The sequence below is a fragment of the Rhodnius prolixus genome, unplaced genomic scaffold, assembly GCF_049639745.1.
Source record: "Rhodnius prolixus isolate KJV_2025 unplaced genomic scaffold, Rpr scaffold_5, whole genome shotgun sequence".
Lineage (NCBI taxonomy): Eukaryota > Metazoa > Arthropoda > Insecta > Hemiptera > Reduviidae > Rhodnius > Rhodnius prolixus.
The window spans coordinates 33105503-33127280 of NW_027411624.1; the positions used below are offsets into that span (position 1 = coordinate 33105503).

General features: G+C 31.4%; 1 protein-coding gene and 1 long non-coding RNA gene across 8 annotated transcripts; one reads left to right on the forward strand and one right to left on the reverse strand.

The window, feature by feature from the left end:
- The first annotated feature begins 638 nt into the window (after positions 1 to 638).
- Usp16-45 (ubiquitin specific protease 16/45) lies at positions 639 to 15531 on the forward strand. 7 transcript variants are annotated; one of them, XM_074136429.1, is made up of 20 exons: positions 639 to 789; positions 953 to 1198; positions 1286 to 1428; positions 2499 to 2632; positions 2736 to 2878; positions 3155 to 3252; positions 3384 to 3527; positions 5484 to 5690; positions 5768 to 6013; positions 6850 to 7156; positions 8033 to 8684; positions 8770 to 8916; positions 8985 to 9107; positions 9685 to 9944; positions 10028 to 10219; positions 11032 to 11238; positions 11844 to 11981; positions 12604 to 12806; positions 14230 to 14340; positions 15199 to 15531. In XM_074136429.1, exons 2-20 carry the CDS (start codon positions 1078 to 1080, stop codon positions 15322 to 15324), a joined length of 3702 nt encoding a protein of 1233 aa, XP_073992530.1. In that variant the 5' UTR covers positions 639 to 789; positions 953 to 1077; the 3' UTR covers positions 15325 to 15531. The 7 variants fall into 7 exon arrangements, with proteins under 7 accessions (XP_073992530.1, XP_073992532.1, XP_073992534.1 ...); XM_074136431.1 differs by having other exon boundaries at positions 672 to 1198; positions 10070 to 10219; XM_074136433.1 differs by having other exon boundaries at positions 672 to 1198; positions 10088 to 10219.
- LOC141458455 (uncharacterized) lies at positions 13900 to 18836 on the reverse strand. Its single transcript, XR_012460979.1, has 3 exons — positions 17255 to 18836; positions 14988 to 17147; positions 13900 to 14061 (listed from the first exon to the last, which is right to left on the reverse strand). It is a non-coding gene; the product is annotated as an uncharacterized lncRNA (long non-coding RNA).
- Positions 18837 to 21778: the final 2942 nt, after the last annotated feature.

A 21778-nucleotide genomic window follows, 5' to 3' on the forward strand; every position in this document is an offset into this window, starting at 1 on the left:
CTCTCTTGTGATGTTAAAAAATAATTCAGATTTATTTCAATGAGTAAAGAAGTGAAAACAAAGCGAGTAAGGATCTAGAAGAAGCAATTTCTAGATATTTTCGGTTGTTTTTCATATAATTTTGTGCTTGCCAAACTTTCTAGTTTCATAAATAGCTAGGTAACTCACTACATTGTAAATTATCTGGGCATAAGAAGTTTTATACATATATTCCCAGTTGGCTTTGCCCAGAAACAAATAGTAGTCAGAGATCTGAGATCGAAGGCATTCTGCTTTAAGTCGACTCCTTTGCAAGTTGCGAAAGCATGAGATGTTTACGTGATCAGTTTGGTGAAGTAGATTGGATTAAAAATGGAAATATTTCCAACTCATGTAAAAATGGGTCTGTATCCAAAGGGTCTAGGGTTTTTCTTTCGCTTTGTTCGTTAGAATCTAGAATGGTTAATGGATTGATATTTTCGCAGCAGTTTGCGGTCAGAATATTTTAAAAATGATTGGACGTTGAAGCATTTTTTAATTTCGAAATACCAACTTATGAGGGTATTGCCAAAATACGAAAACGAAAGATTAATTTTTACCTAAAATAAAAAATTATAAAAAATATAATTTGAAATCCTTCATTTGTTACATCGATTGAATCATCAGCTATCGATTTCTTGTAGTCATGATTTTTCTTAACCTCTAACTTGTCATAAAATGTGTGCGTTTATAGTAAGTAGTTCGGCACCGTACATATTGTGGGAAAATGTGCAGTTGAATATCTTTGTTGCTAATGGAAATCTATTAAAAGTATGTTATACACCAAAAAGTTCAGATATAGTTTACGAGTTAATTTACTTGAGTGCACTGTGTGTTTAAACAATCACGTGCAGTGGATATTATTATAATGTGCATTAGAATTACTGTTAATAATTCACAGTGTATTGTATAGTTTAATAATTCAACTTTATAGGTTTTTAAAAGTATACTGATTATAAAAAAAAATTGTACAAAGGTACAAAAATTCTTTTCCAAAATAAGTGGTGGAAATAAATAAGAGAACCATGGAGAATTGGATCAATTTTGAGAGTAGAAGCAATGATTGATATAAATTTTGAAATGGGCAAGAAAAGGTCTCGTCAACAACAGTCTTCCCAATTACCAGTTGCTGCGGCAGATTCATCAGAATCTGGCGATGGTGCAACTGACAAAATTTCAAGTAAGATCTCCTTAGCTCTCAATATTTTACACTGATGCTCAGTTTTCTTTCTTGCCCTTTAAGGTAATAAAGAAATATTTGTTTTAGCAAATAAACAGTCTTGTTCTCACATTGCTAAATCAATTGATGGTAACCAAATTAAAAAAAATATTAGTTTATATATTACTGGCAAAAAATTGTGTCCTCATTGCAAGGAAGGAAATGAAGACGATATTAATAAATCTGTAGAGGTAATTTAAACCCATGTTAATGTTGGTAATATTTTATATTTTATCTTTTGTTAGTTATCAAAGATATTGAGTTTGAATAAAATTAGAATTGACGAATTGAGACAATAATTAATTTGATTTTTTTTTTGTTTCTTTTTTTACTTATCAAGCGATAAGATAGTAAAAATAGATCTCCTTATGTCAGCAATTGGTATAATAGAATATGAAATTTCAATTGTGATGTTTGCCTAAACTGTCGTTCTTTATTATTATTTAATTTTGTTCTAATTGTTTTAGGGTATTTTTGAGTTGTACTCTTACGAAATTCAACTTAAATAAGGGGGAATTTATATATCAAAGGTAGAATTTCAATTCAAAGCATCTCAAAGCTACAGATTTTGAAATGAATTGAAGTAACATTTGATTAGGCATGTAGAGAGACGAATGCCCTTACGAAATACTATTTACGTTTATAAAGGAGATGACCGAAAATTTCTTTGTTGAGAAGAAAGGTTCTAATTTTCAAAATAAGTACCATGTACGCCACTTTTAAAGTTTTATCCATTAGAAGGCAAAAAAAACTTTTCCACTGCGCTGTTTTTATTATATTAATTATTTTATGTTAAGTAAGTAGGGGTTAGGGCGCCTTAGTAATGGCAATAGTTCGCTGTTTAGATCTTTAATAATCAGAGAGGAACTTTCTTCCAACTGAAGTGATTCGCAGCAATTAATTTTTATTTAGTGAATTGAAATTAATTAGTTATCAGTCGCCTCTGTCTACGATAACTAATTTTGTAGTTGATAGTCTGTCGTAAAGCCCGCCTGAAAAAATTGGTAGTTTTTCTTTTAACTTTTTAGAAACTTGTTTAAATTGCAAGCATGAATGAAGCAGAACTTCTTAATTAAATTTGTAAGGCAAACAATTGAAATGAAACATTTTTCCTAATTTTGAAAAATTAACTTAGTAGTAATGAATCAAAAGTGTACCGATTGAAGATGAAATTCAGGCATATTTGGTTTTATGAATTTTTAAAGTATGAATAAAGTAAAAATTGTGTTCGTAAAAAAAAACGTTTCTCTTTCAATTCCAGGGAAGTGAAGATTTCTGGATTTGTTTACGTTGTGGTGCCAAAACTTGTTCCTTACAGCATTCATCTGCGCACTATGATGTGCCAAGATCGGATTCACACGCTTTAACTCTCAGAATACCGGCATTTACCGTTTGGTAAGTTTGCGTAAAAAATGTTATATTTTTTATTTGATCTAAAATAATTGTAATCAAAGTTAATTTTTCAATATTTTTATTAGAATAATTTTATTTCAATTAGGTGCCATGCATGTAAAGCGGATATACCGTCCGGATTCACCAAAAAACTCAAAACTTGTGTTAGTTCTGTAGAGCAACTTTATAATAAAGAAATAAACTTGCAACCTTTACCTTCACAAGAATCAAAGAACTCTTCGAATTCTAGTAAGTGGTTAATTTAAATTATAAATAAGTCTCACTGAGTCTCTTTTTCATTTTTCTCTTTCTCACCCACACTCATTCTCTCATTTACGTGCATTTCAGCATATCTGGAGAATGCGTCGTAGATGAATTAAGACGAATGTTATGTTAAGAAATTAATTCAGAAATTCTTCAAACTTAGGCTTTCCCCTAGTTTCACCATAACTTGCAATAATTTGCTTAAATAGATCATAAGTTTTAAAGTATGTGTAAAAAGTTATTCATTTTTTTACATTGCAGCGGAAGAGATTAATGACAATAAAGGAACTAAGTTAAACGAACCAATCCCGCTACCTCCACCCCCGAAGACTCCAGTTTCTGCTGCTCCAGCAGTTAGAGTAAGTTTTTTTTTAAAAAAAGATTCTTAGAATAATCCATTCCTAAGTTTACTTTTTATCTTTTTGTTTATTTTTTATTTTTTCTATTTCTTTATTCGTTAATAATTGTAGTTTCTTCTACCATTTTGCAGGGACTCACAAACCTTGGCAACACCTGTTTTTTCAATTCAGTTCTTCAATGTCTGGCTCAGACGCCTGGCTTGGTGGAAGCATTACGTCAAATGGAACTTCCTGACCAACAAGTTAACATTGTCCTTAGAAGTGGAGCTACGCTGGTTAGTGAGAAATAATCGAGACACTATTGAATAGTTATTCAGTAATAAGGCAGTGTTTTAACAACCTGTTTATTTATGTAAGGGTTTAATAAAAAAATTATCTTTATCTGGAACAGTTATAAGGTCTTCTCATTCTTAAAAGAAATTGCCCTTCATAATAGAAATTGCTTGAAATGGTAGAAGTAACTTGGTGTTGATTAAACGAGTAAAACAAAATTACTATCTTATTGAAATATTGGAAATAATTATTGAAAATTTGAGAAATACTTAATGATATGATTAAGTAAATTATACAAGTACTTTCTACTAGAATTTAACTAATATTACAAGAATATTGAAATAATGTGCCAGTTTTAAAGTGTTATGGGCAACCTGGTATCAGCAGTACATCAAACTCCAAATCTCAATGAAACAAAAACAGCTGTTTAAAATCGTTAAGTTAATTTATGTTATCTAGGCACCTAATGTAACATACACTTTTGGTGTGGTGCAAGACTCGCCGCTTCTAAATAAACACATTTTATTTATTTATTTTTATTTTTTTTACTATATATATGTATTTAAAAAAATGATAGAGAAATTTTAAATCAAGTTATGTCGAGCTAGTTTTGTTTCAAACTTTTATAAAGAGAGTTGATAAAAGAGAGAAAATTTTGAACACACTACATCGATAGATTGTATAACCTCAAGAAGAAAAAAAAAATCAAAATTGTCAAAATTTGTAGCTTAGCAAAATAACTGTTATAAAAAAAAAAAATAATTATGACGAAGTTAAATGTCATTGAGTTTTTCCTCGCTCGAATAACATTTATTCTTACGCGATTGGAAGTAGCTAGAGTTCTTTCGAAATATCAACGTAAAATTGTCAAGGAACTGTAAGAAGGAACTTCTTTTTAGTAGAGTTATCTTCTACTTTCTGTAATTTCATTCTGATTAGTTTGGTTAGGTAAAGAAGTAAGGTAATCGAAGCAACAGCCCAGTTTTGCATAGCAACCTGAAAATATTAATTTAAGGAACTTATGGTTGCTTAGTGCAAACACTCATTTGTGTGGTTTTTTTTTACCATAACTCAATAGCACAAACAGCTACATTAGAATATTTGCTCACTTTTGATAAAGAGCTACTGTCTTCGCGATTTTCGCACAAAATGGAACGAACCTTTTCTTTCAGTGTCTCTTATGGAAGTGTACTAGCTTTTCTTTTCGGGAATCTTGGTATCCTTATTGGTTTTCTCAGAATCTGACAAACCACTATTACACTCACCTATTATATTTAGAACTTGATGAGGTTGTTCATATGCGCAAGCATTTGGATTCAGCTTACGCACTTTAAAATCACCATTGTATTCATAGCCTTAAACATTGCAATACTGGGGAATCTATGTATATATTCCCGTACAAGTTTTAGTTTATCTGGTTTAAGCTCAATTGTAATAATACTTTAAGTTGGCTAAGTGCGTTTTTTCTTGATATTTGCTGTTAATTTTATTAAGATTGTAACCGTTAGCCTTTTATATTATTAGTATTATGCTTTAGCAAATGACAAAGAATAAAAAATGCTTGCTACGAAATTGAAATTTGAAGGATACAACCCTAAGGTTGAATTGAACAATGAATATTTATTAACCCATCAACAGAGATTCTAGGGTTCATATTCTAAAATAGGAGGCTTACAATATCCTGTGCAAATAGAAGGAGCCAAAGAACCATCGACTACAGAATGTTCAATTTATAAGGGTATTGTGAATGACTTATATTTGCGAGATAGAAGTACTTTGGCAATAAGGACACTGCACTGAAGATTAGCATTCATAGATTTACAGAAAATATGACCCTGTTTAATTTTAATTTTTGTTTAAATAATTGCAATTTCCAAAGTATCATTATTTTATTTTAATTTTTTTGTTATTATCATAATCATTTTACCGTTTTATTATTTACTATGATTTTTTTTTAGGCAGGAGAATTAGGCCAGTGGGATAGTTTTAGTGAATGTTTGGTTGATACTCTGGTAAAACTTCAATCTGGAGGACCTGTTTTAACGCCTGATCGTCTTCATTCCCTCTTAACTAAAACCCAGACTCAGTTCCAAGGATATCGCCAACACGATGCTCATGAGTTATTTACTTATCTAATAGATTCCGTCCGCATGACAGATCATAAAGTATATAAGATTTTATTTATTTTGCTTGAAGTATGGTAAATAAGTTTCTTGTTATTAATTTATTATGTAAATCACAGCGTTACAGGAAATTAATTCTTTCGTTATTTGGTCTTTTTGGGAAAATTGATCGACAAGAGGTACCCGAAGAGACGACAAAGAAATTGAAGGCATTAGATCATGAAGTCGCTGAAACTATTACTTTTGCACCAGAAAAAGTATTTAAGGGTCGCTTAGTGAATCGAATTGAATGTCAAGAATGTCGATCTGTAAAGACATTCGAAGAGAGTTTTCTAGACCTTTCGCTTCCTATAGTACCAGATAAAGTAAGTTTTTCTTTAATCTATTATTTTTCCTTCGCGTGAGCAAAGTAACTTTGGATCGACTGATCCAAAAATAATGAAATGAAATTTTAGATGAAAGCAAGAATCTATTGTAACCGCTACTAGTAAAATCAATAGTATTAAAATTAAGTTTTCACAAGTGCATGTTGCGGTCCCTTAATTGAATACAAACGATTTTAGCAAATTGTCTGAGTGTGGGTATGAAGAAACAATGCTAAAATCGAAGAAAGAAGCTTCAATTACGTTAAAATGTATCCGTTAAGTTTTATGAAAAAAGTGAATACTTACTCGTAGAAAGAGGTCACAAAATTTTAAGAATACTCTGGTTTGTTGGTCGCTTGTGACTCTACTGCAAATAGATCATTTTATTTTATTAAAGTTCAATTACAATATGAGCCAGTTAAGCAGTAAATGTTAAGTAAGAAGTAGCCTTATGAGTATTCACTAAAGATTTTATTTACGTCATACTTTCGAGAGGTTTCCGGATTCAGTGGCGTCTGCAAAACTGTTATATTTCCATAGAACAATTGATTTAGGATAACAGTTATATTTCCATAGAAAATTTAGGGGATCTAAAGCTACCAAGAATTTTCAGTAAGCTGCACACCTACCTCTGCAGGCCCCATGTGTACATTTGGGATCAGTGTTATATTGTACGTGTTATTAGGTTGTGATATCCTCAGGAATGTCTAGATCCCTAACTGCTTTCCTCTTAGGGTAGGGTACTTTTGCTAGGATTAAGAAAAAATTAAAGTTAGGTGTACATCATCAGAAACTAAAATAATATAAATTACTGTTCATAATCTTTTTTTTTTTAGCCTCAACCTCCCTGCATGCGTCGTAAAGGTGGTCATCAGCAGTATCATCAAAATCAGTCACATCTCTCAGAAAGTGTACAAGAAGAGAATAAAAACAACAATAACAATGGTACCAGACAAACAATGTCTAAAAGTCAGTTAAAAAAGGAAAGAAGATTACAGAAAATGATGAATCGGAATCAGGCCAAAAGTAATAATAATAATAGTAATGAAAAGGATTCTAAAAAAGAAGAAAGTGATTCGCCACCAGCTCTAGTTGAAGATCCATTAACCAAAGATGTAAAAAAGAATCACGAAGAACATCAAGGTATTGCTAACTTTATTGAAGAATTAACTTTGATAATGGAGTAAACTAAACTTCTCATATTTCTTGTAGTTTTCCAAATATTTTTTTATCTTTGACATATACATTTTTCTCTATAACTTTATAGACTTACTCCAATCTGTAACCTATACGAATACCAGTATCTGAATTTAAATAGGAGGCTTAGTTCATTTGTCGAACCTCAGGCCGTAGTGAGCTAAGTAGGTCATAATAGTTCACCCCTTCTAGACGGGGATTTTCATCGTACGTCTGTCGTGTTTTCCAATTTGCAAGCAAATAAAAAGAATCCCGCTTCTATTTTGGAGCCAAAATGCTGAAACGTTCTTATTGCCACGTTTTTTCGTTGGTATTGTGTTCACTTTTCAACGTTGAACACCGGCTAATTGTTCTTTAATTACTGAAGTATACTGTTTTATGATACTCAGTCCTTATTATGGAATGATCAAAAAAACTTTCTTTTAGACAAAATATTATCTAAAAAGTTTTATTCTTCTTAATCTGCTGGACATTTTCCTCAAATGTGAGATAACTTGACCAACACTTCAGCTTTGAGTTAACTTTGCCTACAGATACTGTTCAGAGGTTTTAAACATTTAGGAGATTAACAGTAGATTTTAAAAACATGCAGACGTTTCATTTGTAAACCAACAGAATAACTAAGCATCTTAGCCTTAATAATGGTACGTTGATAGATGACTGTTTGTCTCTTTCAAGGTTTCTGATGCTGCTAAAGATCAAAAAATATTTTTTTAAAGATGTTGCTTTAAATACGACCAAAGATAGAGGCACTATCATTGCATTATTTTTTATTGGTTATAAATAATATTTAACCTATCTTTTTTTTGTATTATTTGTTAGATAGCGATGTAGAAGGAGATGTAGAAGACAATTCAGAAGAAACGAATTGCGGCAGTAAAGGATCTAATCCTGCCAAAGACAATGAACTGACTACAGAAGTTGCTGTGAACTCTTCAGAAGTTAATTGTGGAAATCAAGGGGTTTGGTTTGATTCCAATGGGCCTAGTTCTGGTGCAACAATGAAGGATAATATTGAGAAACAAGAGACTGAATGCATTGTGAATACAACTAGTCAAAAAGAACAAGAATCCCTAATTGAAGATTTACTAGGAGTACAGAAAGAAACTAGAAAAGAGTGTAAAGATTGTCCAGAAATTAAAGAATTTTTTGATAAAAAAGAAAATCCTTCTGCTTTGTGTTCTCTTCGTTTACAAGATAATGATTTAGAACAAAATCTTGCAAGTGATGAACAGAAAAGAGATTGTGATGCCCAAGTCACTGCTTGGCTAAATACATCAAATTTAATAACTAATCCTGAAGTAGATGAAGGTACTAGAGAGTTGACTCCTCCAATAACTCATATAACCTCTGAAGGAGATGTAAGCGGTGGTGTAATAAGCCAAAACAGATTGTCGCCCCAGATTCACACTTCGATATGCTCTAATCATCATAGCTCCCATCCTTCGCTGGATGACACCAGATCCTCTCTTCTGTAAGTCCTTCTAATAAATTTGTATAAAATACTTGTTTTGAAAACGATTGAATGATTTATCTTGGTCATTTGGCTGTTCTATCAGCAGGACAGCCACTCAGGAAACTCAGGAATCTGGGTACTGTTCTGAAAAGTTGGGCTGTCCAGAATCGCCTCAGAGAGATGGCAGTCCTAGTTCTTTAGATAGATTTTCTCCTGCCTCGTCTGGAGTTGAGGGAGCTACTTCTTCCAGGTGATTATCCTTTTAAAATGTAATAATCTCACACCAGACATTGGGTAATTAAAATAAATGTGTTGCAGGTCTGAAATTAGTATTGAAGAAGTATTAAACAATACTACTACTGCAATTACTGAAGAAGATGAATCTGTCGAAACAACGGAAGTTGCAGTACTTCCCTTTAATGAAATATTGACTTCAGAAAAGTGAGTAATGGCGCTTCACATCTGAATATTATTCAAATTGTTTTATTGGAGACTTAAACTACTGAAATCTAGAAATTTTGGAGGAAAGCTCATCCAACACCTGAAAACATTCATAATACAAAACAAATAATTCAAATAAAAGTGTTAAAAATATTTTTACATCAACTTGCTGGCCAAAATGCTCAACAATTTCTCTTGTTTGTAGAAAGTTTCAGATTATTCTGTAGGTTTTAACTTGGGTCCTTATGTAGCTGTAGATTTTCGGGCAGCTAAGTGTAGGCCTCAGGTAATCCACTCCACCTTATAATTCCTTTAATAAGTCGATGATAACAAAAATTTATTTTACTCGTTAGACTGCTTGCTGCACTTCGTGTCTTCCATTATTTTCAGGCCTGACCTTCTTCAAGATTAAGTACGGGCTATTTTTGATGGTCTATAATATTCTTGAAAAATGTCATGAGAGTCTGTGATATCTTTTTTTTTATATCAAAATATTTTAAAGCTATTGATGTCACAGAAATAATTACGAATGAAGTTAGAATAAACCAGGAAATAATAAATTGTTAAATATTTTTAGTGGCGCACCCAAGATTACATACCCAAAGAAAGGCGGAAGTTGGATGCGAAGTTGTCACCCACCAGCCCACGTTAGAAGACGACCTCCATCACCACCGGCCGTTCAGAATGTAACAGTTCAAGAAGCCGAATGTAGTTCTACTGTAGAGTCTGCAGCAATGTGTTGTAAATGGGTAGAGGAAAGTACGAAAATGCCTACCTTCGATGAAAAAACGGAGATGCCAATGGATATTCCGTTTACAGATAAAGCAGAACTAGAAGGTAAGTAAAGGTCATTGTAATCTAAAAGCTTTTTACAATGAAAAATAATATGCTATTTTAAAATTGATGTATTTAAATTTCAGTAGGCAATAAACGTAATCAGAAATTATTAATGTATAATTTAGACGATATTTATGAACCAGCTCTTGATGATATTCCAGAAGAAGAAGTAACTAATTTTGATGTAGTTTACGGACCATTAAATAAAGATCAGATGGTGCTAGGCGATTTAGAAGAATCAGATAATTCGAACGAACTGGCTTCTGCTACTCAAGGTAGTCACTATAGATATTTATATTAAATTGACATTTTACTTTTACGCATAGAAATTTTATTTTAATTTTTTTTAATTGAACATATTGCCTGAAAACTGATCTATTCCCGATGCAATTTTTATTTTTTGTTTACAATTTTTATATATATGAAGAGTACAGTCTTATTTTCTTCTTTTGTTGATTAAACTGCTTTTCGACCTGGTCGCGGTTACTTATTGCCAAGTGGAATGATTGGAAGTTTAAAAAAAAAACCTTCCATTCAATAATTACCTAAAGTTACTGATGGACATTCATAGGATTGGGTTGAGAATGGGCCAAAACCAATCTTAGTTTGGTGCCTACTTGGTTTGCCCTTCATCCTACTTAGGGTAAATATTTTTCTTTCGTATCATAACAGGATTCCGTTTGCAACCTCAACTTTTCTTCATTATCCTAGTAAAAACATCATTTGCTAAAAAAAAAAGTTTCCTATTATTTCTCTGCAGCTCAAGATTAAATGATGTACTTGCAGTTCATGAATATTTTCTATAAATTTAGGAGAGGCGTTCTCGTAAGGTTAATCATTAAATTAATGTTAAAATTGTACTCATGCAATCCATCAGTTTCCGACATACGTCAGATGTTTTGAAAAGTCTAAATATTGTTATATTTTCCTTGTACTAAGTGTGATCTGTCTTATTCCGTATTGTATTCCTTTGTTTTCAGTACCCTAAAAATCCATTAGACTTCTGTTCATATTGTTTAAGGTTATTAGTGAATATTGTCATGTTTGCTTTTTGTAATAATACTATAACAAATGATTACTTTTTAAGGATTAATTGCTCGGCCAGGAAGTCCATGTGATGACTCAAATGAACCATCTGATCTCAAAAATTTAGAATTTACTTTTAACGAGGAAACCATCCCGCCTGTACATGAGGTAGAGGAGCAGTTAGTGGAAAAGGAAGCTGACCAGAATAGTGGCAGAGGTTCTGAAGCGTTAAATGCTCGAAACGCTGGTGGCGATAAAGAATCTGGAGGTAGTAATTATGAGTATTGCTAATTAGAAGTTTAATCAGAATTAATTGTGCATTATAAGAACGTAGGAAGTGCTTTTGGGAAGGGATTGAGTCAGTGGATTCCGAGTCAGAGCTCTTCTGCCGCCTCGTAGATTTCTACTTTCAGGGAGAACCTTGCCAGAGAGTGGTTCAGAATCTTTGCCCCATGTTCTGTCTACCTCCTTGAGGTACTGCATAAATCCTACTCGACTGTTAAACAGTGTTCTTAATAGCCAATTGCTAACCCTACCAAAATATCCGAAGATAGTCTATGGAAGCAATAATGACCTTTTCAATAAATATTAAATAATCAAATACCTGCCAGGAGTTACCCGAGTTATCCTCTTATGTGAAAAAATACTTCGCAGAATTGTAATTTAATGGCAGCTCGTTGGCAAAAAAAATAGACATTAATCAATAAGTCCCATTTTAACTTAACATCAGTCCCTTTTTGTTAATTACTCTTTATCAAAAAGCTAGATAAATTTTAATCGGTCAAAAATTCAACACATCCAATAGTTCGCCTAATTTTAAAGTGCAATTAAATTTCTAAGGAACAAGCCTTCTCATATAAGTATTTTTTACAGAAAGCGGTTGTGGTTGCAATAGAGTATCAAAACAAGACTCAGCCGATAGCTGCTGTCTGCATACTTCTCTTGCCCAATCAACTCAGGCTGAACTCATGACAGGATGCAATAAAATTGCTTGTGATACATGTTCTTCAGGTATAACTACTTTTATACATTCTAGTATAATAAGAGTTTTTACCCGTATCTGTTTTGTGGTCTCGTGAGTCTGAGAAAGGTTGTTTTTAAAAAAATGATGTATGTAAACAGTATAACCTAACAACGAAGAATGTTCAAAAATGTTTATTTCAATTTGGTACCAACAAGGATTAAGCTTTCGGACAAAGTCAGTCTAATCGAAGAGTCATTTTACTGCATAGGTTTATTTATTTTTTGAGAAGAATTTATAGTAAAAACTTTTCCATACGATTATAACATTTATTTCAAACATTTTACCTAGAAAATCAATTTAACGCAGTTTTTCTGGTAGAGAGGTTGATTAGGATTCTAATAATGAGTGGCTTCATTATCTATGTAATATGAGTAGGAATAAAATAAAGTTGGTTAAATTTGAAACTTGATGAAAATCTGTTAAGCGAAAGAATCACTTAGAGAAATTGATTTTTGGGGTGGTGATTTTTTTTTTTTTGCACAAAATAGATTAAAGTAGATATCAAGAAAGATTTAAAGTCGTGTGAGTGTATCTCACCAGACATCTAATTTTTTAATGCTACTTTTGATAAGAAATATATCCAAAACAATAATCTTCTCATTGTTTCAGGTAATCCAGATGGCAAATCTGTTTACACAAATTCAACGAAACAAATGTTAATCAGCCAAGCGCCGCCAGCTCTAGTGATTCATTTAAAGAGATTTCAAGTACAAATGATGACATGTCGTAAACTATGCCGGCATGTTTCTTTTCCACTTCAGCTCGATCTAACCCCATATTCTGTACCATCAGCATCTGTTCAAAAAAATACAGTAAGTTGTTGGTTTTAGTTAAAAGAGAAGTAAGTTTAGTTAAAAGAGATTTGCTTTGCTGATGGGGCATGCTTCTTTCTCTTTCTTTATGTCAGGGTTTCGGACTTTATAGCCATTTAAAAAAAAAGACAAAGATGATTATGTAGAGAATTAGACTTTCACTTAAAATGTTTCTTTCGTCTCTTACTTGATTGTGTTGGTTTTTATTTAATGGTTAATAAAAGAAATTTACAGTAAACTATGTTTGCGAGGCGCCTCCGTTCACGACACCTAATTTGGTAGTTGGACGTACAGCCTGCCTGAAAAAATAGGCAGTTACTTTACTAGTTACTTAATTCACTTTATTTGGAGGAGTTTTGTCATCTTTCAATATGTTCTCTACCCAATATTGGTAACATATTTTCAGTATTCTCATGTAAATGGTAAAGAAAGAAGGTAAGATAGGTTCAATCACGTGCGTATTGCAGCGATAGTTAACCGCCATCATAGAATTCCATCAGCTGATGCAAATGTCGTACCAAATAAGCTGTAATTTATAAATTAATTTACAAACATTTAATTATATTTATTTTATTAACCCCTAAAAAAAAATAATTAAAATGCATATATTAAATACTTTCAATTTTAAAAAGTATTATCGTTTGTGTAAACATTTTCAATTTATTAGGTCATTCACCTTGTTCTAGTCATGTGAGTGTTCTTGAAATTATAACTTATCTTAGGTAATTTTGAGTCAATTATTTCTTTCTTTATTTTCGTTATAAGTTCTCACATAAAAAATATATATTGCACAGTATGTGCAGGATTCTGCAACGATGTATTCTTACATCTTTAAATTGAAATATTTATTGACTATGTATGAACGCTGTTACTCGTACAATGGACAACGTGAGTATTTTATGGGAAACTGCTTTTAATGTTAATGCAATCCATAATATTCTTCTTCTTCTTTTTTTTTAATATAGTTTTAAGCTGAATATTATCTCGCATAGTTTCCCTACAGACATGGAGATTAACTCGACAGTATTTTCAAGAGGTTTATTATGAATTACAGCTAGTAAAAGTTACTTACTATTGAGTCCATGCGATATTAACGGAGAAGCAAGTTATTGCGATTGGATTGCTAGCATCGATTGTTGTGATAAGTTGTCCTATTTTATTCAGCGGGGAACGAACCACTCGAATGTTGTTTAACAGGTGCTTTAGATCCAGGGCATCGTTGATCCATATAGCATTTCCAAGTAGTTTACAAAATCTAGTCAAAATTTATGGTGAATTGACACCTTCATTGACGATGAATAGATTATTATTATTATCATTATTCGTTGAACAATGACCTGTGGTATCTTGGAATTTGTGCTTCTGAAGGACAGGAATTTCAAAGAAAGAATATTACATTAACCATTTGCATTTTGATTTGCAGGAGGGAACTAAGAAAGCTGACGATAATAAATCAGATCTCTTGTATACCCTGTATGGTCTAGTAGAACATAGCGGAACAATGAACGGAGGACATTACGTAGCTTACGTTAAGGTACGAAATTAATTAGATATTTAATTTTAGATTAACAGTTTATTTAAGTATTAAGTGTTCACTTTTTCTCGTTCGTTTACTAAAAGAATGTTCTGAACTAACGTAAACTCTTGTGAGGCAAATGCAATATTTGAATTTGATGTAAATATAAATGCAATCGCAATGATCATGCTAAGTATTCGAAATTGATGGTTTTCACCGGTTTTTACAATGTACGTATAACATAAACGAATTGAATTTGTATCAATTGAATTCCAAACTTGAAGAAAATTGAATGAGTGGAGCTCTGCCATTTTACTGAATAATAAGTTTTGTGGTTTCTGTAACTTTTCAATTGTCGATTGTCTTTCAGTTATTAAAAAGAAGATTCCAAGCAATTAGGAAAATAAGGCAGGAAGTTGAATAAATGGGTTAGTTTATTATTTAAAAAATATTAAAATGAACGAAGTAGGCGGTATTTTTTGTAAAACTTATGGTTATGACCTTGCAAGTCTGAAATGAAAGTCATTTTTGTAGAATCTTTTTCTTAGTTACTCGTTTATAAAAATATATTATTAAAACAATCTTTTTTTTCGCAATAAAATTCTCTAAACTGCAGCTAATTAAGAATATACACTGTTTTGCATTATTGTTGAAAGTTCGCTTACCTTACGAGTTATCACCAACGTTTCTATGTGGTTACCAGTTCGTTGAGGCTTTTAAAAACTCAAAGTAGACGTGTTACACATGCTTTAGCTATTGGAGAATGTCAAATGGAAAGAGTGTGAAATATGACAGCCTTAGTTCTCCATTTGGACCCTAAGATTTATCCCACAATTTTAGAATATTGCTATACTAATTCATTTATTTATGTTACAGATATGCCGTGACAGTACAAATTTATGGTATTGTATCAGTGATAGCCATGTTAGTCTGGTATCTGAAGCTAGAGTTTTATCAGCACAAGCGTATCTTCTATTCTATAAGAGGATCAATAATACATAACATATCCTTATCTCCTATTTCATTGTTATATTGTGTATATTATTCATATCATTTCGCTTTTTATATCCATCCCTCGTCTTCCTTTATGCAATTATCCTTTCGTAATCATTGCAGTCGACTCAATTTTGGTTACTGTCGGGTTTTACAATTATAAATTTTTTTTGTATAGAGTATGTAAAAAAAGAAAAGAAAAAGGAATTAAACCTACATTGTTGTTTTATTTATTTAAATCCTATTTAAACTACATTTATTCACTCTTATTTACGTTTTTCTTGAGGTACTAGTTATGCTGCATGGAAAAAAGGAACACTTCTATTAAATTAACTGAAGATTTAAAATTGCTTCACAACTGTGGACAATTATTGTCAAAAACTGTGTTTTAAATGAACTCATAAATTCCTGAACTTGTAAACTTCGCTTATTCTTTCTTTACTTTGAAAATTGACTGCGAAACACAGAGCTAGCTTCTGTTTAAAATCAAATTAGCAAAAGTTTACTTATATAAATATAAATTTGCATACATACCTACATATAAGAGTAACAGATTATTTACATCTATTCCACTTCCACTTGGCTCTTACTTACATTTTTCTCGAGGTAAGTATACTAGTATGTTGCATGGAAGAAAGGAACACTTCTATTTGTACTCCCAATTAGGTAGGTGAAAATGAATAATTTGTTAATGTTTTCGGCGCTCATTTACATCATATATAAGTATTAATTACATCTTATTAGCTGCAATTACAATATAATTTGCGCATTTAGAGCAAGTTTGGCATTTTGAAAGAAATTGGTACAAATTAAGTTGAATAGGGTCTCGCATATTGCATGCCTGTACAAACATATCATACAAATTAGCAATAGTTGTAAATCTTGGAGCAAATCTATCTATATGTGTTGAATAATTTAATATTTATTAGAAAACTAGGCACTTAAGAATTATAAAACGCATTGGATGTTCAAACGACGTCAAATTAAAAACTAGTTATAAGTACTTGTTATCTTTTTCCGGAACTTTATGGAGGAGAGCTACCACACAATGAATTATGAAATTCAAAACAATTTAAATGACTTGTCACTAGATTTCTGCAAACATTTAACTAAATATTATTTAGTTAAAAAATAATCTGCAACTTGTTATTTAGAAAAAAAAAATCTGACGTGAAGCTCATGCGTTTCACCAATATAATATTTGTAAAAACGAGCACACTTATAACTAATTGTTACTAAAAAAAAAAATGAAATTATAGTTAGTAGTGAGCAACACCTACCTGTAATTAGCAATTTTTATTCTTATTGATTTATTAAAACAAAGCCCACATAAACTTGCAGCCGAAAAGTGATATCTTGTCTAGAAAGTGCTGCTACCTGGTAGCGGATTGGTATAAAATAAAATGATTTTTACATTTCATTGTTTTAATTTGTTTATTATTTTAACTTCAAGAGTTTTTAAAATTAAATAATATTATAGTTAGGTGGTATTTTGTTATTATTTAATAATCATAACATAATTAAGGCAAAATAAAATTAACTTACGCTGAAAAAAGTGTATTAAATGAATGTTCCTTCTCGTCTGGACATTTGTAGTAGCGGCTTATTTAGGTAGTTTTGTTCACAGGGTGGTGAGGGTGGGGTATCTTTTTACTAGAGTTTTGTATAAAGAAACCCATATTCGTTTCAATTTTTTAGATCACTAGCATCATTTTTCAACCTTCCTTCAACCAGCATTAAACAACATATGTACCTTCCATCACAGGTATGTCATCTATTTGGGACGACTGGCAACAAAGAAGTATCCTCTCCCCTAGATTTCCTAGATCATACTGAAAGACATTTTTTTTTTTTTTTTGCAGTAATATATACACATCTAAGTTAAGGTAGAGTGATCTGGTGGCAGTTTTTGTAAACTTATTTAAAAGAATGTAGTTACCGTATGGTGGAGGCATCTGGCGAAAGTTTTTGTAAACATATTGCAAGTCCAGTAATCTTACACCCAGATATGTCATCTATTTGGGACGACTGGCAACAAAGAAGTATCCTCTCCCCTTGACTTCCTACATCATACTGAATTTTTTTTTTTTGCAGACACATCTAGTGTTAAGGTAGAGTGATCTGGTGGCAGTTTTTGTAAACTTATTTAAAAGAATGTAGTTACCGTAAGGTGGAGGCATCTGGCGAAAGTTTTTGTAAACATATTGCAAGTCCAGTAAGGTAATGAATCGCATTTCTCGAGAGGTGGAGACATCTGGTGTCAGTTACGGTAAACTGATTTCACAAAATAATAGAAGGTTATACTTTATTGATTTTAAATGGTAATGAAAAGAATGTAGCTCCCGTAAGGTGGAGGCATCTGGCGAAAGTTTTTGTAAACATATTGCAAGTCCAGTAATGTAAGGAATGGCATTTCTCGAGAGGTAGAGACATCTGGTGACCGTTGCTGTAAACTTATTTCACAAAATAGAAGGTTATACTTTGTTATTGATTTTGTTAGGTAATTTTTAATAACACTAGTAAATACTACAGATATTTTCCGTTTTTTAAAATAAATCTGCTTGCTTTATTTATGTATTTGTATGTATTACTTAATGATTATTAAAATTTTTTACTTGCATTTTGTGACGTTTATTGTAGCTTGTCGTTTATGTTGATAATAAAAATTTATAAAAATTGTGTATTTTTATTCGTTTTATTTTTGAATTTATTGTGTAACGGTGTCATAAGTAATATTATTATTATTAATTAATAATTGGTATTATTTGAAAAGAAGGTGTATAAATAAACGGAAAACTTACATAAATGATATAAAATAAGATCTTTTTAAAGCATAGAGTTATTGTTACATCTTAATAATCATACAAGTAATAAAGGACATCACTAAAACCTTTTTGAAAAAAGAAAAAAGGAAACTTGGGCTAAGAAAGAAAGAAATATATAAATATTCCGTATGAAGATTCTGGATGAAAAGGTTTGTAGTTTAATGATTTCTGCTTTACGTTAGTTATTAGACTTACATAATAGGGGTGCATCCATTATTATTTTAGTCTAACTTCAACAATGTATGAGAGTACATTTTACGACTGATGAGCTTGATTGTTTCTCCATTCGAGAAATAGTGATGAAATAAGTGCTCCAAATGCATTAATGTGGCCTTTATGTTGTTCTTCAACATCATGAGAGTCATGGTACTTTGCCTGACTAAAAAATAGATTAAAATAAAAGTTGTTAGATTTTTTAATGGAAACAAATTACTAGAAAATGTAATATTCAGAAAGAGAAAAAGATGTTGGACAAATTTTCAGATTAATCACAACCTAAAATTAAATAATTACATACAATTCTTACAAATGAAGTGATAATATGCGATTTGACATCTTCAACAAAGGTAAGTAGCAATTTTTACAAAATTGATAGTTCCACAAGATATATCTGCGGAACGACTTCAATTTTCTAAATGCATGCGTTCAGTTTGAAGTAGTACAATTCTCCTAGATCTACACAATCTCATAAGCGTCATGCAAGTGAGATTATAATTTTTTTGAATGGCTCGCAAAACGCACCTTTAAAGTTCATGGTGTGGAGAATAAGAGAGTGTGGCATTTCTAGACATCTGCATCTGTCAGATAATCTATACTACCTGTAATTGATAAGTCCAATTATAAACTTGCAAATATGCGTCTTAACTGAAGGTAAGACTTTTTAAATGAATCTACCAATTGTGTTCTAAAACCTATGGAAAAGTGGACTAACTACTTGTTCATGAGACTTGGCATCTCTACGGATATCCCAGTCTAACAACACTCAATATTGTACCAATTTACACGCAAACAGTATTACTTAGCTCCGCCTGGAGAGAGAGTTGATTGCAATTGTTTAAGATTTGAGTATGTAGTGAGTGGCTAATCTAGCTCATCATCACACTCAATTATTCCCATTTCAAACACTGGCACTTAAAGAGCCATGATAGATCTTCTAGGACGTAATTAAATAGGCGTTATTAAGCTACTCCCTCTTGAGTCCTGCAATCTAATGACTCCATCACTTTGTGCAATTTTTGAGCCACTTTATTAGAGAAAAAAGGATCCATCTATTTAGTTGTTAGTGCCCCTAAAGATTATCTTTCTATTTATTCAGAAAGGAGTGAGAGCATCTTATTAGGTGGAGATGGAATTTTCCGCTAATGTTGCAGTTTGTTCTTTGAGGAACTTTGACAGCCTAGTGCTTGTCCCTTCTCCACAAACAAATAATTATGAGAAATATTATATAGCTTAATGCCACCTTGAAAGTGATTGGAGGTTTACGAAAGACAATATACATACTTTCTTTTTTCAACCCAAAAAATAAATTATTGAAATACAAACTTCCAAAATTCAGTTGCATTCATCAAGTTAAAATTGAAAGCTTGGAACAGTTCTTCTTGTACTAGAATTACACAAAAAATGTTCCAGGTACTCCGCTTGAAACTAGATAATTTACTGTTTTCGAAATCTAATTGAGAGTTATCAACACTTTGTGGGAGCAATGAAGAAATACTTCTCTTTTTCTTTAATTTGATTTATTTTTAATCAATTCTCTTTTATAAATTGTACTGTAAATGTTTTATTCTTTCTTAAAAAAGATTCTTATTCCCACGAGTGGAGAATGATTGCAATTTTTTTTTTTACTTTACACACATACTTTGATCTAACCATAATTATAAGTGAAGTATAAACCAATCGTTAAGTACCTGGAGCCTAACACTCGTTATAAACCCACCATCCTATCTTTAATTTATGTTAACTTCATGCTAATTAAAAATACTATACGGACTTATCATTTAACTATTTCCTTTGTAGGTTTTGCTTTTTCAATCATATAGAGTAAATGCCTTCTACATGCAATGATTTTGTTTTCCTTTGGAATGGACTTCTAAAATTAATTTGCATTATCATGAACATTTACAGTGTATTTTTTTTTTTGTTACTTAAATAATTTTAAATAAATTAAAACTTATATTAAACATGAGGAATCAAGTGCCAAATGTTTATGTTAGTTGTTTCTCACAAATATTTAGATTTTACAAATGTTAATTTTCAATAAACTTTTGAAGTAGAATGTAGTCTTTTTTATATATATAAAAAGATAAAAATAAATTTAATTTTAAAAGAAGAAAATAATGTATGAACAGCAACACATTTTTCCTTTTGTTTTTTAAAACGCATCTAATTTATATTGAAAAAGCCCCATTACATTAAAATGCTAAATACTGTGCATTACACCATTATGCAGTTCAAATATTAACTTAATTAATTGGATTATACAAATTTAACACACCAAAATCTTACGTTTTATTTATATACTAATTGAAAAAGTGCTACATAACTTTTTTTTTACCTATTACCAACAGTGAATTAATCTTATTTGAAAAGTAAAAACATCTTGATTGCCGTCTAGTAGAAAGTGAAAGCCTCATTCAATAATTTGAACAATGAATGTTTACAGATTTCTCAATTATTTTATTTAAGAGAAATTTCTTCTTCAATTGTTTAATTGGAATGATAGGATTCTGATAAAAAGTGGATTTTTTAACGATAGAAACTAAAATGTTTGGTTAGTAAATTTGAATAAGGGTAACTAGATAATGAATTTAAACATACTTGCTTAAAAGGCCCCGCCACACAGAAAGCGATTTGGTCGTGGCACGATAACAGAAACGAAAGATATTGTCCTTACCATTCAAGGATTTGAATCGGAACAAAGTGTCCAACATTGGACCAAGTACATTGGTCAAATCAGACATATGCTTGGCTTCTTCCATTAAGTCATTCATTTATTCATAACATTCTCGCAACATATGAACAATTTAGAAAACCTATCATTGTGTGCGTTAAATCCAATCACAGGGTGGTAGTTCTTTCTTCAAATTGATATCATTCACACAACTTCAACTTTTTTTTTTTTTGCTTAGTTTGTAACGCTATTTAAAAGAATTTTTTTTTTTCATTACAAAAGATGCAGAATATAAGACAAATCCTAAGCGTACTAGCAAGGCCATCTGTTTAGAACAATCCCACAAATATCGTCCTGCAATGTCAAGTTCCAGACCACCATAAATCGCGTTCTATGTGCCAGGAGAGCGTGGTGAAAGATCAATATAGATTTAGAAAGATACATGTTGCCATTCTAACATTCACATTAGGACTGCAGCGTCTTGTTCAAATATGAACAATGAATGATTCTTATGTGTGCCTAAAAAAGACTTTTAAACAAGAGATTTTTTTTTTTGTTTCTAGCAGCGAAGTTACCTACAATCATTTCCACGACTTTTATAACAGTGGCCATGTGTTCTCTTTATGACTGTGCAGAATACCTCTATGGATATAATGCTTTATAACATATTCTTTCCGAAAGAGCCCCTTTAATATCTAATATTCATGATTGTATGTTGGTGAATGTCTTCAGCAATGCGGAGAAACAA

Bases quoted from the DNA above. Each gene is read 5' to 3' on its own strand.
- Usp16-45 (XM_074136429.1), top strand. From the start codon at position 1,078: ATGATTGATATAAATTTTGAAATGGGCAAGAAAAGGTCTCGTCAACAA. The intron at 1,429-2,498 runs GTAATTTAAACC...TTTCAATTCCAG, and splicing joins ATATTAATAAATCTGTAGAG to GGAAGTGAAGATTTCTGGAT. The intron at 11,982-12,603 runs GTATAACTACTT...TCATTGTTTCAG, and splicing joins TTGTGATACATGTTCTTCAG to GTAATCCAGATGGCAAATCT.